Here is a 20,585-nt window from a genome sequence, read left to right on the forward strand (position 1 = left end):
TTCTCAATAATCTTGAAATAGGGATTAAGTGAGATAAATACTAAGAGTTTCCATTCGTGTCTTATCTTAGATTTCCCCAAGAAGCATACCCTGAGACAAGGATTCAAGGATTAGAAGACAAGTAACTTATCTTGTAACAGGAGAAAACACTGGAAGGGGAGTGAGCAAGTGAGACAAAGGAAGAGAGCAAAGCAAGATTAGTGTCATCAAGCCAACTACCAATGAGTAACCAGAGCTTAAACCATCTGGGGAAATTCTTGGTGTTATCCCACCAAAGGAGCAAGGATGCTGAGATATTAATACAGCAATTTTCATAAGTATTGACTGAGAGCTGCATTAGTGTGTGAACTCTCTGGTACTTCCTGAAAGGAAGAGAAATACAAGCTCTTACATTCAGAAGTCAGGCCAATGTCAACTCAGTGGTAGTAACAGCAAGAGAATGTGGGGAAATTGACAGCATCTGCTTTGGTCTCCTCCTTACACCATGGAAATCCACCCATTCCCCTGTTAAGTTCTCTCAACCCTATCGTTGATTCTTCTAGGTGATGGCTGGCCAAAATTTCTTTCAAAAAAAACGTATTATGTTAGAATTAGTGGGGCAAGCTAGGGTATCCCCTGCTGCAATTATTTCAGAGTTTACAAGTGACATTTATTATTACATCCCTCTACCTCTTATTTCAACTTCCCTCACCATCTGCTGATTTGTGTTGTTGCAAAGTGAAGTCACTGACACCTTCGTCGCCAGAGGATTGAACCCCTGGCTATCATTCACCTATCAGAATGTGGTTACTTCAGTCACCTATTTATGGTGATTAACAGTTATGAAAGCAAAAGGGACAGTCCCTTGAATTACAGGCAACTCCTTCCTATCCACCTTATGATAACTGCTCATGGTATATCATGGTATATCATAATGTAGCCCCTCATGATAATTAGGGTTAATCACTCTTGCCAGTATAGTAACTCCTTTCCTTGCCCAATAGACTGCTGTCATGGAAAGCCTAAAATGACCAGATGGCCACTCTAAATTTAGTGTAGTTGAATCCTTAATGGTCCCCTGGTAGAAGACCGCCACAGAAACCAGGATCTCCACTCCCATAATACATATGGGAGCTTACAGGGATGGAACACACAGATTCCCCGGCTGAATTATCAGGAACACTGGTGAAAGTGGCCCCTTCTTCTTTCACTTGTTGCCTCCCAGATCCATGTAGTTTATCTGTTGGGGACATGGTATCATATAATGGCTGATGGTTCTGAGAAAATATCAAATCGTGAAGGACAGTGCCCTAATACCACAGGAAGTCATCCATAAGCTGTGCATTTCAGAATCCATTCCAATGTTCCACTAGTCTGTCTTGTACATAGTCTGTCTGGAAAAAGTGCATACATTGTTAATATAACAAGAACAATTTGTGCGACAGTGATGTAACCTGGAAGTCAAGGAGAGTGGACTGGAATGTGCATGGATGAACAATGATGACTTCACTGTACTAGTCAGGGGGGCAGTAGGCACTGTTGAGTGAGCATGTGTACTGTGTGGCCCTCATATTCAAAATGACTGAGCAAGTAGAGCAACAAATCAGCATCAAACATTGTGTTAAGCTTGAACATTCCTCTGTGGAAACTATTTGAATGATTCAGAAGGCTGCAGCTATGGGCAATCACTGATTGGCAGCTTCATCACAACAATGTGCCTGCTCATGCATCACATCTCATGCAGAGATTTTTGGTGAAACATCAAATCACCCAGGTGACTCAGCCCCACTACAGCCCAGATTTGGCATCCTGTGACTTCTGGCTTTTTCAAAAACTATGTTTGAAAGGGAAGAGATTTCAGACCATCAATGAGATTCAGGAAAATAATGATGGGGCAGCTGATTGTGATTGGGAGAACTGTGTGAGGTCCCAAAGTCCCTACCTTGAAGGAGACTGAGGCATCATTGTCCTGTGTGCAATGTTTCTTGTATCTTGTATCTTCTTCAATAAATATCTCTAGTTTTCATATTACATGGCTGGATACCTTCTGGACAGACCTTGTATGGTATAGACAAAAATGATGACATGAAGAATGGGGTAATTCAAATCAAGAAAGCATCTCACCCATCAGTTAATCAAACTTTTCAAATTTTTTTAAATGCTTCACCTTGAAATATAATCTTGGTCACAATTCTAGTTTGTTCCATGTCATAAAAAAAGGCACATAAAACTGAGTTATGCTTTGTACATTAAAAGGGTATCACTCACACTCCTTTATTACCTTGGATTTCAATTCTGAATTGTTTTTCAAATAGAGGTAGCTTGTCTATTGAACCTCAGATTGTATCTTTCCAGCTGCTTTCTTATACCAGATCACATATGATGGCACTATGATTAACAATAGATAGGAATACTACACACATCCAGTGGCCCTTAGTAGTTACACCGTTGGGTACTAGTGGTGATCATTCAGTAATAATCTATTAAAGGACATTACAAGGATCCAAATCCACAATCTTAATTTAGCTAGTACCTCTCTAACCTCTGAGCAAACCAACCCTAAGCACATTCTCAACCTAGACTATGCTTACAATAAACATCAAATGTTCTGTAAAGAAATGGAAACAGCCCAGACCAAGGTGGCCCAGTTTGTTGGGCATCATCCTGCAAAGTGAAGGGTGGCTGGTGTGGGTTTGGTCCCCAGTTGGGGCACATGCAAGAGGCAACTCATCGATGTTTCTTACTCATATTGATGTTTCTCTCCCTCAACCCTCCCTTCTCCTGTCTTTAAAAATAAATAAATGTAAAATTTTTTAAAGAAATAGAAACATATAATAAATGCTTTACTTCAATAATCTGTATTCATTGATATTTTTCTCTCCAGCAAAAATTATATCTATTATCTATATTGTAATATCTATACCACACAAATGAACTGTTCTTAAAAAAGGAAACAGTACAATGTCAGAGAAAGCAGCACAGCACTGCTGTCTGTAACTTGCCTTTAACTTAGCAATGAACTTTGGGCAAGTGAGTCATCTGACAGCTCACCTGTAGCAAATTAACTGATTTTAATTTGCCAAAGGATGATAAGCAAAATTGTGGTACAATTTTTCACTCATTAGATTAAAGCACAATAATTGACTTAAATGAGCTTTGTAACAAAACAGTTATCTATCTGTGGAAACCCAAGAATTTTTAATAGACAATAATAGTATATAAGATATTTAACGATTTAAAAAAAAAAGATGTGTCACCTTTAACCAATGGGCCATTAGCCATTCTGGGTTAAAAAATCCCTTTCCATCTTAAACCAATAATCTAAAATATTTTTTCACAATGCTGAACAGTGTTAAATTACAGAATTACTCATTGAATTACTCAATTAAACCTCATTACTTTATGGATAGAAATTATGTGATACGTGGTCTGAAAAACTTATAGTAGGTTATATAGACTGCACACCTTCCAAACACTAACTGTTGAACCCGAAGGACTGACATACATTACTTGATGTACGGTCGGTCCTACTGAATTAGTCAGGGCCAAGTGACTGACTTCAGAACCACATGCTGAGAAGCAGCTGGTGATTTGCACTCTCTTACCCCATCCCCCATTTCACCCCAATCTGTGTAGCTATATTCCTTTCCGTCACTTTGCTGTCAGTTCTGGTGCTCACCATCCATTACTATTACTGATCTTTGCCAGTCTCCATCTAGCCACATCCAAATGCTGTACCGCCATCCAACACTTCTTTTCTGTTTCTTGATTAGTTTTGTCTCTTCTGTTTCCTGCTCTTCTCGGCTACCAGACAAAAGAGATCTACTTCACAGGCATAGTCACCCTATCCATACACTCCTTCTAACTAAAAAGAAAAATATCAAAGCATATCATGATGAGCTTTCGCTTTTCTGAGCTGTTTTCAGCACAATCGGATACTCAGAGTTTCATTCATTGTTACAAAAGATGCTGTAGTTTCTTTTATTCCTGAGTTTGGAGTCATTGCAGACACTTGGTCTAGACACTGAAGTATTTATTAGTATTTTAGGGTTAAAAAAGCAACAGAAGACAGCAGCTGCCTTCTTTAGACCTCAAAAGATTTACCAAAAAGAAAATCCCCAAGAATTTATATTAAAATCAAATCTTAAATCGATAGTATTCCAATGAAAATATACATATGAGATCTGTCCATAAAGTATCCAGCCATGTAATATGAAAACTAGAGACTTTTATTGAAGAAGATACAAGATACAAGAAACATTGTACACAGGGCAATGATGTCTCAGTTCCCTTCAAAGTAGGCATCTTGGAATTTCACATAGTTTTCCCAGAGTTTCTTTCATTGTTCAAAACACTCTGCAAAATCCGTTTTTGGAATCACCATTGGCTGCCCCGTCATATTTTTCTGAATCTCATCAATGGTCTGAAATCTCTTCCCTTTCAAAGGTGATTTTAGTTCCGGGAAATGCCAGAAGTCATGGGGCGCCAAATCTGGGCTGTAGTGGGGCTGAGTCACCTGGGTGATTTGATGTTTAGCCAAAAAACTGCATGAGACGTGATGCATGGGCGGGTGTGTTGTTGTGTTGAAGTTGCCAATCACCAGTTGCCCATGCTGCAGCTGTTTTCATCATATCGCATCTCTCAACCAACAAAAAATGTTGAGGTAGTACTTCTCATTAAGTTTTTATCCTAAAGAGGCATACTCATGATGGACAACACCTTCCCAATCAGAAAACACAGTCAACATGGTCTTGAGATTGCTGTGACTTTGCCGCACCTTCTTTGAGGGTAGAGAACCAGGCAACTTCCTTTGGGGTGACTGGACCTTCGTTTTAGCAGATTTTTTGCTCTATTAGCTCAGTCATTTTGAATGCGAAAGCCACACAGTACACATGCTCACTCAATGGTGTCTACTGCCCCCATTGACTAGTACAGTGAAGTCATCATTGTTCATGCATGCTCATTCCAGTCCACTCTCCTTCATTGCCAGGTTACACTGATGTCACGCAAACCTCTCTTGTTGTATTAACAATGGCTGGACCTTTTCTGAACCAACGTCATAGAATCTCAGTGAATCCCACAGTCATGTGCTCTGAGCAGTAGGGCTGCTCATCTTGCAGTGGGAACTCAGGCTAGTGTGCACTAATAGCACTAAGATTTTTTTTAGCTTTCTATTTCAATATGAATATGTATTTTTAAATTGCAGAAATTATAAGCGAAGTGCCTGATGAATAATAATGATATTAAAGTAAACACACCTGAATACAGCTAGGATTTTGCATGATGCTTCCATAAAAGTAATTTGTTATTCTCATAAACCAATAAATCTCATTATTGTATCATTCCTTACTACCTGGATTTGAAAAATTATTTAGACCAATTCATGCCCCAGAAATGTAGTACTTATTAGAGCATAAGCCTAATAAAATCTGGCCATAAATTCATCCTGTCTCCCAACACAAGATTTATATGTTCCAATAGACTTATACATTTTTGTTCTCTTCTTTGTATTATAGTGGAATTCAACATGTACACATTTGATACATATATAAATATATATAAAATTTCTCTTTCTGTCATTTTTTGTGAGGCGAATCTCACTTTCACAGCTCCACCAGCTCCAAGGATGAGGGAACATATGCTTCTCCATATGCGCAACACAGACTCCTCAGCACATGCATTGCTCGGAGCTTGGTGATTGAGGAATCTTTGTAATATTTTAGTTTTCCTTATAATGAGTCATTGTACTGTACATTTCAAAATCTGGGATAAGTTGAAAGATCCCAGAATTGATGTACATCTCAACAAACAGCTTCCTATCTGGCAAGTGCGAGGTTTTATTTATAACCAGGTATTCAAATACAGTGGTATGAAATTACACTCAAATTATTTTGTTTTATCACATGTCTAAATGGCTGAGCAAAAACAATAACCCCCTCCAGTCTATTCTCCACACTGCAGTCAGATCAAGAAACTCATCTGCCTTAAACTCTTAAAAGGGCCCCAAATCCCCACTAATGAGGCCCCCTATGATCTAGCACCAACCTTCTTCCAACTGTCTCTCAGAAAACTCCCTCCTTTTCTATACTCCATCAAACTGGATCTTTCCGTTCATTAAATGTATCCTTAAATCAGCACTCGACTCAAGTAAAATCCATAGGAAATGTTCAAAAGCTAAGTCAATTTTAATAACACCATTTACTAACCAACTAGCCTCTTTTCACTTACTGAACCCCAAGCAAGCCGCCAGGAGTCAGCAGTTGGGGTTCAGGGGAGGAATAGGGACAGCCATTGTGAGGATCTCCTTCAATGTTTCAGTCTGAAGGGCTCTCTTAGTGGATTGTTCCCTTGGTTGCATATTTGGAGCTACTGCAAGAGGCAGACCAATTTGGGAATACTCTTGGCAGTTCAGAACTCCTGAACTGGTGGACATGGTTCCTCAGGGCAGGAGTCCCCCTCCAGCCATGTTTGTCAGAGTCTCACATGGGAAGCCTGAGTTGGCCCAAAGTTCAGGTGCAGGCTGAAGGAGTCTGTGTATCATAAGGTTGTTAGATGATCCAAATGCCAAGCCAAGCCAAGGAGTGGGTGTTTTGAAACTTCTTCGTTTTATATCTTTGGATCCTCTCACTTTTGCTTAAAACAGCCTTTTGGCAAAGCATCTTCTTTAAAAAAAAAAAAAGTTTGCCTACCCATTTATGAGCCCATGATTCAATCAGCTAACATTTACAGAGCCCTTAAATGTGCTTAGTTCACTGGTAGGAGATTTGGAGGTATAAAACAAATTCTTGTGTCCTCACAAGGCTTGAATCTGATAGAGAGATAAAGTTTTAATTGAGGAAATAATAAAGTGCTAAAATGTGTATACTTGTCATGAGTGCTTTAATTCAGAGTCAGACAGACCACTGTGCAGAGAAATGTTTAATGGAGACTTAGCAGAGGATTTTTGCTGCATATTGAAAGATGGATAGGGTTAAGATAAGTACAGGAGTATTGCAGGGGTGGCAGCCAAGGTGGCTCTGAGTGGACACAAAGGCACAGAGGCAGGAAGATGCTGCTAGGTCCATCCTTACGACCTGTGTGCCAGGAAGCACTGCTTACCACAGTGGTTCTCAAAACTGAGCCTACATCAGACCCTCCTGCAGAGGGCTTGTTCACGCACACATTTCTGGGGCCCATCTCCAGAATTCTGATGGGATGAGGCCTGGGAATTTGCATTTTTACCATTTCACAGGTGGTGCTGATGCTGCTGGTCCAACGCCATCTCTGAAAACCATGGTCTAGACAATGTTGATAACTGGATGGTCCACCACTCTGTAACTTTCGTCTGGAAATGATGCTGCAAATTGTTCCTCTCAGCATGCCCTTTGGTCTGCTTTTTTTCCACGCTGAAGTGTATAGTCCTCTCATTCACATGTGTACATTGCTCAGTCACACCTTTTCTTCCCAATGCCGCCCCATTCCCGCCATCCTTAGGGCTGTAACCAGACTGAGTTTGATAGTTTCCTGCCTTTTTGTTGTGGTTGTAAGCTGATTTTAGGTGTTGTGACCTTTCGCCAATCTAAATGTTAAGATTTTAGAAGGAAAACATGAATTACGTTATCAGTTTTCAGTGTCTACTCTCTTATCTCCTGCTGATTCATTAGTAAATGGAAGTGGTGATAAGGAGTGTTACTTTGATTTTCTGTTCAACACTGTTGATAATTTCCCAAATAGAAGTTTATTTGCCTTGGAAGTATTTTCTTTGATGAAATGATTACCCGAGTTGGTAGCAGTGTGACTGTTAGAGTGGTTCTGATGATTGCATGTTGATTTAAGGCTTTACATATTAAATAATTAGATTATGGTTGACCCTTGACTGAAGCTTTGAATTCCTTTAGTTTTATCAGCAATCATAGTACATGACAAATTACAAAGTAACCAAAACCTATTGGAACTTCTTGCCATGAATAACGAAAGGAGTTAATAGCATACAGTAGACACTCATATAGTTGGTGAATGAACAAATAAATGCATAAAGGATTTGTATTCGTTCCATGAACCTAAAACATAGTTCTGTGAAATATAGACATGGTTATTTTGTATCAGTTTTAAATTTGGCAGGTTACCAAATGTTAATTTGCTTTTAGCTAGTTGAGATTAAATGTAATTCCCTCCCTGAGCAACCCTGAAGTAAGCAAGCATGAAAGCATTTTCAGGGTAATCTTGGAGGAATTGACATTTAAGGGAGTTAGCATTACATCTGTACTTTAAGGCTATTAATTTCGTAGACAAATTAACTTCGTTACTCCACCTTTATCTTGCATTTTGAAAGGGCTTCATCAGCTGGACGACTGACGGCCGAGGGGCTCTTGAAACTGCTGGTAGCCCAGCCAGGTTGTAACTGGAACCTGCTTCTGGAAACCCTGCTGCATCAGAATGGCTTTTTACTGAGAATCTTGCTGAGGAGCTCAAGTGAGTATTGTAATTATGAGAATGTCCTCAAAAAACCCCGTCATTGTTTGAGGTGAATGAAATTTTTTTTCCTACTTGAATGTTGGCAGAGGGATGTAAACCAATTGCACTGTATTAGCAGTCAGTGGGGTTAGCAGCAGGCAAAATACCGAATTGCTCTATAAGCCTATTGGAGAGATTTTTTTCAGGGACTCTGAATAAGGGAAAGCAATATTTTTATGTAATACTGTCTGTCATAATTATCAATATCTGGGATTTGAAATGCCTAAGAAAATTACAGAAACACAGTTATATGTCCAAAACAGAGTCTCAATTAGACCTAAGAGAGAGCCAAACAGAGAGAGAAAGATTGCGTTAGAACTGCACTAGGAGTTTCAGTGGGTCTTTAAGAGCACTTATGCAACTTATAAACAAGCAAGCTGTGGCTTACAGCCATGTCCACTGGGGCACGGAGGCATAATCATGAGAAAATTATGAATGGAAATGGAGGAGTAACAGAAGACCATATTTCTCTTAATTAGATTTTTTTCTCTGTAAGTGTTATTCTAGAAAATGGTTCGTAATATTATGCCGATCAAATACATCCCACTGCTCTCCTCTGACACTTGCAAAGAGTTTTCTAACTACTTTCACATACCCCTGCACACTTCTCCTTCTATTCTGTACCACCCAGGAAGCCAGATTACTTTCATCAATCGCCAGTTTCAGTTTCCGTTGCCCAAATCAAAGTTGTTTTTTCTCTAGTTCCTCATCACCTGCAGGACCAAACCCTTGCCCTCCAGCCATTCAGATATGGTCACGCCCTAGTTTTCTAACCTTGTTTCCTATTATTGCCTTGTACACACACACACACACACACACACACACACACACACACACACACACACTTCAGCCATTGTCCCCCAAAGCCCTGGGCACATGCTCCCTGCACGACCAGGCTCACACATTTTCCTATTTGAAAGACCCATCACAGACAACTTGATTTCCACCAGTCTGCAAGGACCAGCTGATGTCCCAGACCTTTGAAGGCTCCAGTTCACATTGATCTCTTCCTTGAACTTCACAGTATCCATTCTCTTGGTTGCTTATTTGCTCTTAGCACACTCCACCTTATATTGTTATTATATTTGCATATGAATGAGGCAGATGTCACCAGGCCCTACCAGCTTGTTGGTATGGAAATGAGGTTTATAGCATTCCCCTGTCCAAACCACTTGTCATTTCAGGAAATGTTTGGTTTCTCATACCTGTTCAGGACCAGTTCCCCATGTTTTCCTCTCCCATCTACGTTGATGTTTGCTCCCCAAGAGTCACTGAGGGAAGGTGCCTCACTCCTGAGCCCTTGTGAGAATATTGCTTCTCCCTTGGAGAAGCAATTATGGTGCTCTCAAATCCAGAAAATTTGTGGTGTCAAAGTTACCACGACTCCTCAAGCTTTACTGTGTTTCCTGCAGAAGTGTGGAAATTACCCCTCTCCTAAATCCTGAACCTGACCTTATTCCCTTAGACCCCCAAGCAGCACTGTTGGGCCTGACATCTCACAAAGGTCACTTGAGAGCAATTTCTTTAGCTTCAGGGTGTGACTTCACCTCCTAAAGGGAAAAGGGGTGCTGGGAAAACTGCTTCCTCAAGTAGCCAACATTTATTTTTGGCTCATTTAGCTGTCAGGCTCTGTGCTAAGTACTTTCTATTTGTCATTATCTTTGATTCTTAATATAACCATATAAAGTATGTACTGTTGTTTAAAATAACAACATGAGAGATTAAGATAATGTTACTTGCTCAGAGACACGGGTAGCTAATACACAAAAGGCTGGATAGACCTGGATTTTGAACTGAAAGAGAGGGTTTTGTCCTCTGCCCTTTCTGTACAAATACTTATACACATTAAATCCTGGAGTGGGTTTCAGGAGTATTTGGAAGAATTTAATCTGTCCACTCTCATGTTGAATCAACCAGGGCATTCTGATACATGTGTATTTAACTGGTCTTTCCAGCTAGGTAATTAGGGCTGATCATAGATTTTTATAATCTTCCTCAAAACTAGCACAGTGCTTTTCATAGAAAATGTCCAGTAATTGGCCAGTCAGTGATTAGTTAGGATATAAAATGTGAAACAGGGTGGCTATGTGACATGGATAGTATCTGACCCAGCTGGAGCATTACTCTAATATTAATATAATCATTGAAACTCATGGGCATAGTCCCAGAAGAAAAATTGTCTCCTACTGATACAGTTATATAGAACAGCCTGGAAAATCAATTGAGATCAAACATTTTTACTGATATAGTCATTAATACAGGAAGAAGGATTGTAGTTATGGATATTTAACCATGTTTTCTTACAAATAAATCTCACATTTGCTTATCAAAAGTATTAGATCCCCCTTCTGGTGTGTATGGGAGACTTCAGTTACCAAACGTACCATGTTGTATCACCTTCCCTTTGGTTGTTAGGGGTACACAAGTATATGTACCGTATCTGTTTAAATACCCATTGTTTTTACAAAGTCTATTAGGTGTGTGATCAGGGTTACAGAACCATTCTGGCATTGTCTTATATTGAGTTTATTAACCACTTTAAAAACTGTAAGGATGAAGTGACAGAATTTACTAATCAATTGATTGACCGAATTATTGAGCTCTAGTAAAAGTCTTGTCACTTTCAGTTAGAAACAATATACTCATGGAATCTTACTAACTAGACTAAGATGGAAATTATTAGGTAATAAAGATAAGTTCATAATATTTTTGCAGAGATTTTCATTTCATTTGTTTAGAAGTCTCAGTATTTCAGAACATCATTTGGTAATTTTGAAGTTTAATGATATTTTTAGGAAAGCAAATGTTAGAGTAATATATGCTGAATTAGGTGTTTCAAGCAACCTAATTATTAGCTTTTTTATGGGAGAGTTTTTCTTTATAAAGTGTCTTTACAGTCGAATTGATAAAATTTAACTTTGTGTCAAATTGACTCATAAATAAGAATAAAGAGATTTCAAGTAGATATTTTATTATACGTATTTTAAAATGAGGTGCTCTTCATTCAATAAGCAGTTACTAAATTCTGTTAGGTACAGAATGGTTTTGGTAGACAACCATACAAGATAAAGATTAAAACATATGGGGTTTATCTTATAGTCAGAGTGTCGACTGTAGTTTTTGGTTTGGCTCTATGGAAGTGATTTATCAGAATTTCTATTCAGTCTAAAAGAGTCAGCAGAACATATATAGAAAAACTATCTCGTAATATGACATACAACTTCACTGAGGGTCAGAAAATAGCCAAATTAAATAAATGAATTATAAAATTTTAATGTATAATATGTGCTCCACAGGCTGCAGCTTCTAGGAAGTGAAATCATGTTTTTGCCGTGGATGATCATTCCACGTATGAAAGTGAGGGAACGCTCATGCTGCTAAAACTTGACAAAAATAAACTGATTTCACGTGGTAGGTGGTTTATAACATCCTTTGGGTATAGTTCAGTTGTATGAGGCATTTCATTTGGTAATGCGTGTTGATGTTATTTTTAAATTAGGCCATCTTAAATTTGAAGAAAAATAATTGTCAACTACAAATGTTTACAGATGAATTTAAAATCGTAAGACACTATTTTGGATTACTGACTTTAAAAAAACAAGGCAATTGTTTTGGTAGTTATCTCAGTAAGGCCACATGGCCTAAGCAGTTTCTTACATGTGGCATCAAAGGAACAAATATTTGGCAATTTCTCAATTGTTAGCAGGTGGCCTTTTCCTGCTGGTGACATTTGAATGAAGTGTGACTAACATTCTTTTCTTTGCCCATTGCCCCAAGAATGATTTCCAGTGAAACTTCTTGGCTTCTGGTAATTTGCTGTTGTAATGTAATAACAACAAACTAGCAAATACATAATATTTAACATGGTCCAGACATTGTTTCTAAGTGCTTTGAATGTATTCACTCACTGAATCCTCATAACAACTCTGTGGAGTAGGTGCAATGATTTCCATTTCACAGATTAGGAAACTGAGACAAGTAGAATTTAAATCCCTTATCTAAGTGGCAAAGCAGGATGTGAACCAGACCTCCGGCTTCCAGAGACTCCGTTCACCCACTGCACCACACCACACCGCATCCAGGCAGAGCCACGGGAGGTTTACCAAGCTGTAAGTTGCACAATTCATGGGATCTATCAGGAACCCTATAATGGGTAATTGTGGTAGTACATTTTGTATTTTCAACCATGTAACAAAGTGTCTACAAAGATGATCAAGTAACTACTCAGCAGAAAATTCTAGCTAAAGGGCTGCTATCTCTATCAAACAATGCTTCACTTAAAATAAATGAATCAATTCAAATTCTCTTATTTTATAGTTAATACATTTCCTGATCTTTTGAATCATGGGAGACATATTAATGGCAGAAGCTTGGTATGCTTGACTTTCAATCACAAACACCACCTGGGAAGTCAGTTAACATGGAGGATTCAGGTTCAATAGGTGGGACCTGAAAACCTGCATTTCTAGCGAGCTCCCAGATTTGCTGCTCCCGCTGCTGCTGCTCGCTGCACCATCTTTTGAGTAGCAAGGCCATCAACCAAAGTATCTGTTGCTATAAAAGGCAAAAGAATTGAGTAGGTGGCTTGCTTACTTAAGAATATTTCTAAACCATTTTATCAGGACATTCACAGCAGCATGAATAAGTAAGAAAGCATGACCTTATTTCAAATACAGAGCTGATTATGTCGCTCCCCTGACAAAAACCTTTTGAGGCTGCCCACTACTCATCCAGTTAGGACCCTAATCCCTGAGGAATGAGCAGTGCCCTTCTCCGGCTGTGGCCAACTTGTCCAGCATATTGTCCTGCTGTCCTCCAGCTTAGCACGCTCCAACTCATGCATACTGTGCTCTCGCTTGTGCAGCCCAGATTTGTATATTTATAACAGCAATGTCTCTGCCGAAATGTCTTGGGGGAAAAGGCAGCTGTTCCAACACCAGTGACCTTTCAATTGTCCCATATATGTACCTAGGTCTTTCCATGTACAGAGTCCTTGAAATGTTGATTAGGGGGCCTAGAATCTTCTTTCCTTCCATTTCCTGGCAACTGCTAGTCATCTTTTAGCTTAAACAGTACTTGCTAGGAAGTTATCTTTGATTGTTCCATAAGGTCCCATCATAATTCCTTCTGTTATACTTGTCACAATTTTAAGTGAAAGATTAATTCACATGATTGTGTATTTAATGTCTGTCTCAGCCACTGCGAGCTCCAGGAGGCAGGGACAGCTCACCATGTACCCCCCTGTGCTTGGCCTTATTCTCGACTGGTACCAACCACACAGAACGTGCTGAAAAAGTATCTGTTGAATGAATTAATGGAGGCCTCTTAAATTTCTATGACAGCAATTTTGTTTCATTCATTAGCTTTATGAGTTCTCTGAACTTCAGTTGCCTCATTTCTAAATGGGCTACTAATATTGACTTTATACATTCATTTTGAGGTTTTAAAAGTAAACACAAAGTGTGATTGGCACTTAGAAGGCACTTAATTTATATTAGATTCTTTCCTTCTTTTATAGTGGAAGCCTGGAGGATATTCCTGATGTATTTCTCTCCTGCCATCACTCTTCCTGGGCTCTCATGCCGTGGTCTCTCCCTCGCTTCCTGGCAACTCTCCCCTCTGTCTAAGCATAACTTTAAGAGTCTCCCAGGAGGCGGGCTTGCCCCTGTTGTACCTGTTTGCCTGACATGGGAGCTCTCATAAGGAAATGAAGACCCAAAGAAACCTGAGTTATACCTGAGTATTTTTTATGCTAGGTTTAATGAGGAGTGGACGATTGTGGAGAAATATGATAGGTCAAGAAGAATGAGGTAAGGGTAGTGAATTGGGGAAAACATAGCAAGACCTGTTTTTTAGGATTCTTCTCAGTGTCCCTTTGACTTTAGAGATAAAAACGCTCCTTTCCTGCTGGTGTAGGGACAGTATTCTCACTTGAGGGCTTTATGACCTATTTCAGGAAAGAAGGGTGTTGAAGAAAGTCAGAATAATTTTCCTACTTTTGCTGTTTTCTCAAACTCCTTTAGCTTAAAATATTAAGTATGACAAGGTGCCGTATTTGGAGTAGCATGTCCTCAACCCTATCAACTGTATTGTAACAGAACTTTATTTGTGATCACTGAAATGTGAATTCCCATGGGTTTTGCATGTCTCAGAACATATTCTATTTCTATTTTTTTCCAGCCATTTAAAAACCATCCTCAGCTTGTGAGCCGTAAAAAAAACAGGTGGCAGGCTGATTTGTCTCCTGGGCTGTAGTTGCCAACCCTTGTTGTAGAGTGTTGCGCAGCACCCGAGGTCCTGGGTGGCTTTGTCACTTCTCTGCAGTGTGCTCATTTGGAGAGGAGACCTGCACGGGACCCTCGCATGGCACGTTTAACTTCTCTCCCAAGGCCTGAGTAGACATTCCGCTAGACAGACAGGCTATCTTCCTGCAGGAGGAATTTCCCTCTGACATAGCTTTAACTCAGTTCTCAAAACTTACCTCTTACTCTTTAAGACTGCCAGCTGCAGAATTTGGACCCACTAGTCCACCTACGCGCAGTGGTCATCAGACATTGTCTGGAGTACAATTATCTTTCTCGGCACAAAGTGTTTAAAGGAATATGGCCCACTTAAGAGTCAATACAGAGAAAAACAATTACTATGTTAAGTAGAAGCCAGGTTATACCTTGCTTAAATACATTAGGTATATCTAAATTTGAAGAAGAAAAGACTAGAGGAAGCAGGATAGCTATCTTTAAATATTTTTGTCTCCATGTAAAAAAAAAAAAAAGGCTGTCCAATTCAGCAAGTGGAAATGCTTGGAATAAGTTAGAAGGCGGTGGATTTTGACTATCTGTCAGTCAGAAAACCTGAATTCTCATTTCTAATGATAACTAAGGAAGTCATTTACAACTCTGTGTTTCTTTTCTTTATTCACGATAGAGCCTGGCCTAGATTTTGGTAGTCTTTTCTGATAAGAGTGATCACACACACACACACAAACACACACACACACATACAGGGTCCAGCACAGATAACTCCTGCTTGAGTGTGGTTGGTAGGGTAATAATATGGGTGTAATATTTATAGTTCTAATTTGAACATTGCACCTAAAATATGGTGTGCTTGTGTGTGATACTGTTTTATTACAGAATTATATGCTTTTTATTTTGTAATAAAAGATTTTGTAATAAAAAAGGGATGTTATTTGTGCTGGACCCCGTGTGTGTGGGGGGGGGCGGGTGGGGAGTATTTTTTGTTAGTTTGTTTTTGTCTTGTTTTTGATTTTAATGCAAAACAGTTTGGTAACGAGCTGTCTAGCAGAGGGACTGGCTACCTTGAATGACAGTGAATATCCACCACTGAAAACTTTCAAAAAGAAGCTAGGCCACCACCGCACAGATGCTGGAGGACTTTTTATTTACTCACTCAACAAACATGTATTCATTTACTGACCAAACACTTACTGCCCTCCTATACAGTACCTGCCAGTCATAAAATCTCATTATGTTTTTAACCAGGTAGTTAGAACTTGGAAGAAATGTATGGCTTTAGGTGACGTGTTTAAAAACCTGCTTTGGCTATGCTTCATTATTCTTGCCCATGCCAACTGCTGATGCAAAATCCCTCTTTGCCCCACAAATAATTCAGTTGAACTAAAATTAAATCCAACTTTGGTGACCTGATTAGCAATCACTTCTTTTCCAGTTGACAATCTTAAGCAAAACAACTCTTGCTTCCTGATCCTTAGAACTGCTCACCTAAAGGGCTTGCAGTTCGTTTGAGTCCATGTGCAAACATTAGAGCCATGATTTTTGTATTCAGTTTCATAGTAGTCCTGCTGGATGCAATACTAGGAGAGGGTTTCATGGTCAAAAATACAGAAACACTACATATCGTATACTAAATTCCCTTCTCAGAGAGTCCCAGGGCTCATGAATAATTAAAGCCTCTGATTAATCCTACAGAAAACAAAAGCATTTAACATTGTTGAAGCCAGCATTTTCAAAACATATATACTACTCACTAATATCCATGAAATGTACTTTGAAAATCTTACCTCATAAAAAGTGTGTGGGGAAACATTAGTAGATATAGCCAGATACAGCCAAAACTGTTTCAAAGAGGTTTGCCTATGTACATTTATAAATATGTAAATAATATAAAACAATTTTAAACATACACCATTCTGTGTATGCATGTGCAGATGATCAGTTTTCAAGGAACTGGAATCAACTGGCCAGTTATAAGCTTTTACTGAAGTAGCTATTTTGATGGTTGAGAGTGCTTTTCTACTTTATTGCATCAGCCTCTTTATGACTCAGTTTCTTGATTTGTTTAAAAAAATGGAGATCAAATTCACCTCATAGAGTTCTTGTGATGATCAAGATAAATGGGAAAACATATGTGACACACGTCGCTCAGTGCTTGCACCGCTGTAGACACCCAGTGAAGACCTGTCTCCCATCTCACTAAACTCATTGCCCTAAATTGAGACGTGGGTATTCAAAAGAGAAATCTGACATTCAGTGCTTATTTGGTTACTTAAGAAAACAGCATAGAATAAGTTGTTAGTGCTGCCCTTCAATTTGTATGTAAGCATTTTAGAATGTAAAGCAAGAAAATAATTCCCAGGATAAAACTTGGGAAAAAGGAGCCCTAAAAAATGATTTATTGTCTTCATATGTTTAAGACCCATTACATGCGGGGTTTTTTTGGAATTTCAAAATTAACCAAAATAAGAATAGTTTAAGGGCAAAAATTAATAATCAAGTAATGTTTAATTGAAAACATAAATACATGGCAGATCTTTCTATCTATTGTTAGCCTTTCATAAACAAACTAGAAGATTTTCAAAGCCAGTTTTTAAGACAGGTTTCCATTTTATTTGTATTAATTTCCATAGTGAACGAGGCTGTGATATCCAAATTTAGTGCCTCCCTAAGGCGATTTTCATGTGCTGCTCCACCCCCTTTTTCTTGGGTATTAATTTATTGGTGTAGTGTTTTATCTTTGGAGCACTTGTGTTATATGCATTCATGTACTTTCTCTCTCATACCTCTGTCTAAAGTGGGGCTCTCTGTCTCCCCTTGGTTAGGGATGCTCTTTAGTGCCTGGTTAATTTGGGATCCCTAAGCTCATGGCAGCTCATGGCACACTCTTCCAAATATTGCTGCCAAGTCCATTTCAGTGACTCAGCAGGAGCTTGTCATTAGCGACATTCTTGTAGAAAGTAAAAATTAAGCAGTCTTGGAAAGCAGAGTGCCAGTGTACCATGCCTGTGTAAATCTTTGAGAGCAACAAACAGAGTCTCCTGGTGGGTTGGGGGTGGAGGTCCTTGGCTGACACCACCCTTCCTTTGAAGCATTAACAAGTTCATTTCTCAAAAGGAGTTTAAAATAATGACTGCAGCGAAAAGGGCCCTTCATGTTATTGAAAATACAATCTGTCTCCAAATCTTATATTTGTTTACATAATGTATAAACCATTTGATAGATAAAGGAGAAGGCAGATGGAATTCAAAATAGCAGCTTTATTCTTGGTAAAACCTGGGTCAGAGAATACAGCTTTAAATATGTGGCTTGTCAACACTGCCCTCCAGAATAAGCTCATCTCTCCATCCCTCCAACTGCCCTAACTTCCCCCGCCCACCCACTAAACCCCCAATAGAGCTGAAAACTACAGGACTCCCTTACAGTGGCAGAGTTTTCCCTTGTAGACTTAACAGAAGGGGAGAGCTGGCCAGAATTCAGCTTTTCGCAGTCAGGTGGGCCCCAAATGCAGAGCCACCCATGCCTGGCCTCCCCTCTCTCCCCCCATCGAGCTCACCAGAGATGGGTCCTTCCTCCCTCTTCAGAATGAGGAGTGGGAGAGACAGGAATGTGTTTCATACTAAAGGGAGGACAATGAGAGAGTCTAGGCTAGATGTTGATCTGATGGGAAAATACCTCTTGAGTAAAATAATTGATTGAGGAAGTTGAGGCTGAGTGGATGAGGACTGTTAGAACAATGGATACTTTAGGGAGATCTAGAACTCATTGACGTTTATTCCTTTCACTTCTGACAATCCCATAAAGACACCAAGTGATTTTTTTAAAGTAAATAAACAAATTTCTGGTCCAGAAACAGAGGAAACAAAAAGGAGAGGGCTAGAGCTTCATGTGGAGGAAAAGGGAAAGGGCTGACTTAAATAAGCAGGTTAAGGGCAGTCCCACATACACGTGTGGTGTATAAAATTTGGGAGGATTACCTTGGGAGCGAGCTATCCCAGCCCCAGGCCAGACCACACAGCCCAGGGTTCCAGTGCCAGGAAGATAAATCCCCATAACTTCTGACTGTAAACACCATAGGGATTGGGGCAGAGGGAGAAACTGCCAGATTTTTAGAACACTCCACTTAAAGGTTCCACAAAGACTTAAAACATATGCAGACCTACCCACTCTGGGATTCAGCACCAGGAAAACACCTTGAAGAGTGCCCATTGCACAGGGTTAGTGCCAGGCAAATCTCCAGAAGCCAGGCAACAGCATTGTCCCCTCTCCAAGCCCTCTTCTAACACAGAACCACAAAGGGGTGAAGCAGGATGCCCCACCTTGGCAATTAACTAAGGCTCCACCCCACATAATTTACAGGTGCCTTTTCTACAGTAGGCCACATTACTAAGATGGGGAGTCAAAGCAGCTCTACTTAATACACAGAAACAATCACAGGGAGGCTGTCAAATTGAGGTAACAAAGAAACATGGCCCAAATGAAAGAACAGAACAAAATCCAAGAAAAAGAACTAAACAGAATGGAGATAGCCGACCCATCAGAAGAAGAGTTCAAACCACTGGTGATCAAGATCCTCAAAGAACTCAATAGTATGGCAACTAAATAAAAAAGACCCAGGTAGAAATGAATGTTACACTAAGTAAATTAAAGAGAAATGTATAGGGAACCAACAGTGGAGGGGCTAAAGCTGGGATTCAAATCAATGATTTGGAACATAAGGAAGAAATAAGCATTCAACCAGAACAGAAAGAAGAAAAATGATTTAAAAAATGAGGCTAATATAAGGAGCCTCTGGGACATCTCTAAAAATACCAACATCCGACTCACAGGGGTGCCAGAAGGAAAAGAGGGAGAACAAGAAATTGAAAACTTGTTTGAAAAAATAATGAAAGAAAACTTCCTTAATTTGGTGAAAGAAATAGACATACAAGTCTAGGAAGCACAGAGAGTCCCAAACAAGTTGGACCCAAAGAGGATCACCCAAGATACATCATAATTAAAATGTCAAATGTCAAAGATAAAGAGAGAATCTTAAAAGGAGCAAGAGAAAAGCAGAGAGTTACCTACAAAGGAGTTCCCATAAGACTGTCAGCTGATTTCTCAAAAGAAACTTTGCAGGCAAGAAGTATTCAAAGTGATCAACAGCAAGGACATACAACCAATATTACTCCATCCAGCAAAGCTGTCATTTAGAATGCAAGGGCAGATAAAGTGCTTCCCAGACAAGGGAAAACTAAAGGAGTTCATCATCACCAAACCATTGTTATATGAAATGTTAAAGGGACTTATTTAAGAAAAAGAAGATCATAACTATGAATAATTAAATTGGCAACAAATTCACAAGTATCAACAACTGAATCTAAAGAAATGAACTAAATAAACAACCAGAACAGGAACAGAATCATAGATATGGAGATGATTTGGAGGGTTACAAGCTAGGAGGGGGAAGAGGGATAATGGAGGAAAATGTGTGGGGATTAAGAAGCATAATTGGTAGGTACAAATTGACAGGGGGATGATAAGAACAGTATAGGAAATGGAGAAGGCACAGAACTTATATGTATGACCCATGGACATGAACTAAGGGGGGGATTGCTGGAGAGAATGGGGGTATGAGGCAAAGGAGACAAAGAGGGAAAAATTAGGATAACTGTACTAAGTTAAACAATAAAATATATTTTAAAAAAAAGAAACAACCCATCAATTAAAAAACAAGTGGAACAACAAATTGATGTCTCTCTCTCTCTCTTCTCTAAAATCAATAAAATTTAAAAGAAAGAAAAAAAACAAGCAGGTTAAAATTATAAAGCTCTAGCTGAGTCTTCTTGAAAGGAATAGGTGACATCATGATGAAAGTGG

At 39.3% G+C, this 20,585-nt stretch overlaps 1 protein-coding gene across 6 annotated transcripts in view; it reads left to right on the forward strand.

Moving 5' to 3' along the window:
• KIAA0825 (KIAA0825 ortholog) overlaps positions 1-20,585 on the forward strand; it is a 381,528-nt gene that overhangs the window by 153,669 nt on the left and 207,274 nt on the right. For 4 of the 6 annotated variants that reach the window (XM_045197837.2, XM_053911865.1, XM_053911868.1 and 1 more), the window contains one exon: positions 8,291-8,430. In XM_045197837.2, the coding sequence (XP_045053772.2) occupies positions 8,291-8,430 (140 nt within the window). Of the gene's footprint in view, positions 1-70; positions 275-8,290; positions 8,431-11,768; positions 11,884-20,585 lie in introns of those variants that run through there. The other 2 variants (XM_053911875.1, XM_053911878.2) reach the window with 2 other exon arrangements.

The sequence above is a fragment of the Desmodus rotundus genome, chromosome 1, assembly GCF_022682495.2.
Source record: "Desmodus rotundus isolate HL8 chromosome 1, HLdesRot8A.1, whole genome shotgun sequence".
Taxonomy (NCBI): domain Eukaryota; kingdom Metazoa; phylum Chordata; class Mammalia; order Chiroptera; family Phyllostomidae; genus Desmodus; species Desmodus rotundus.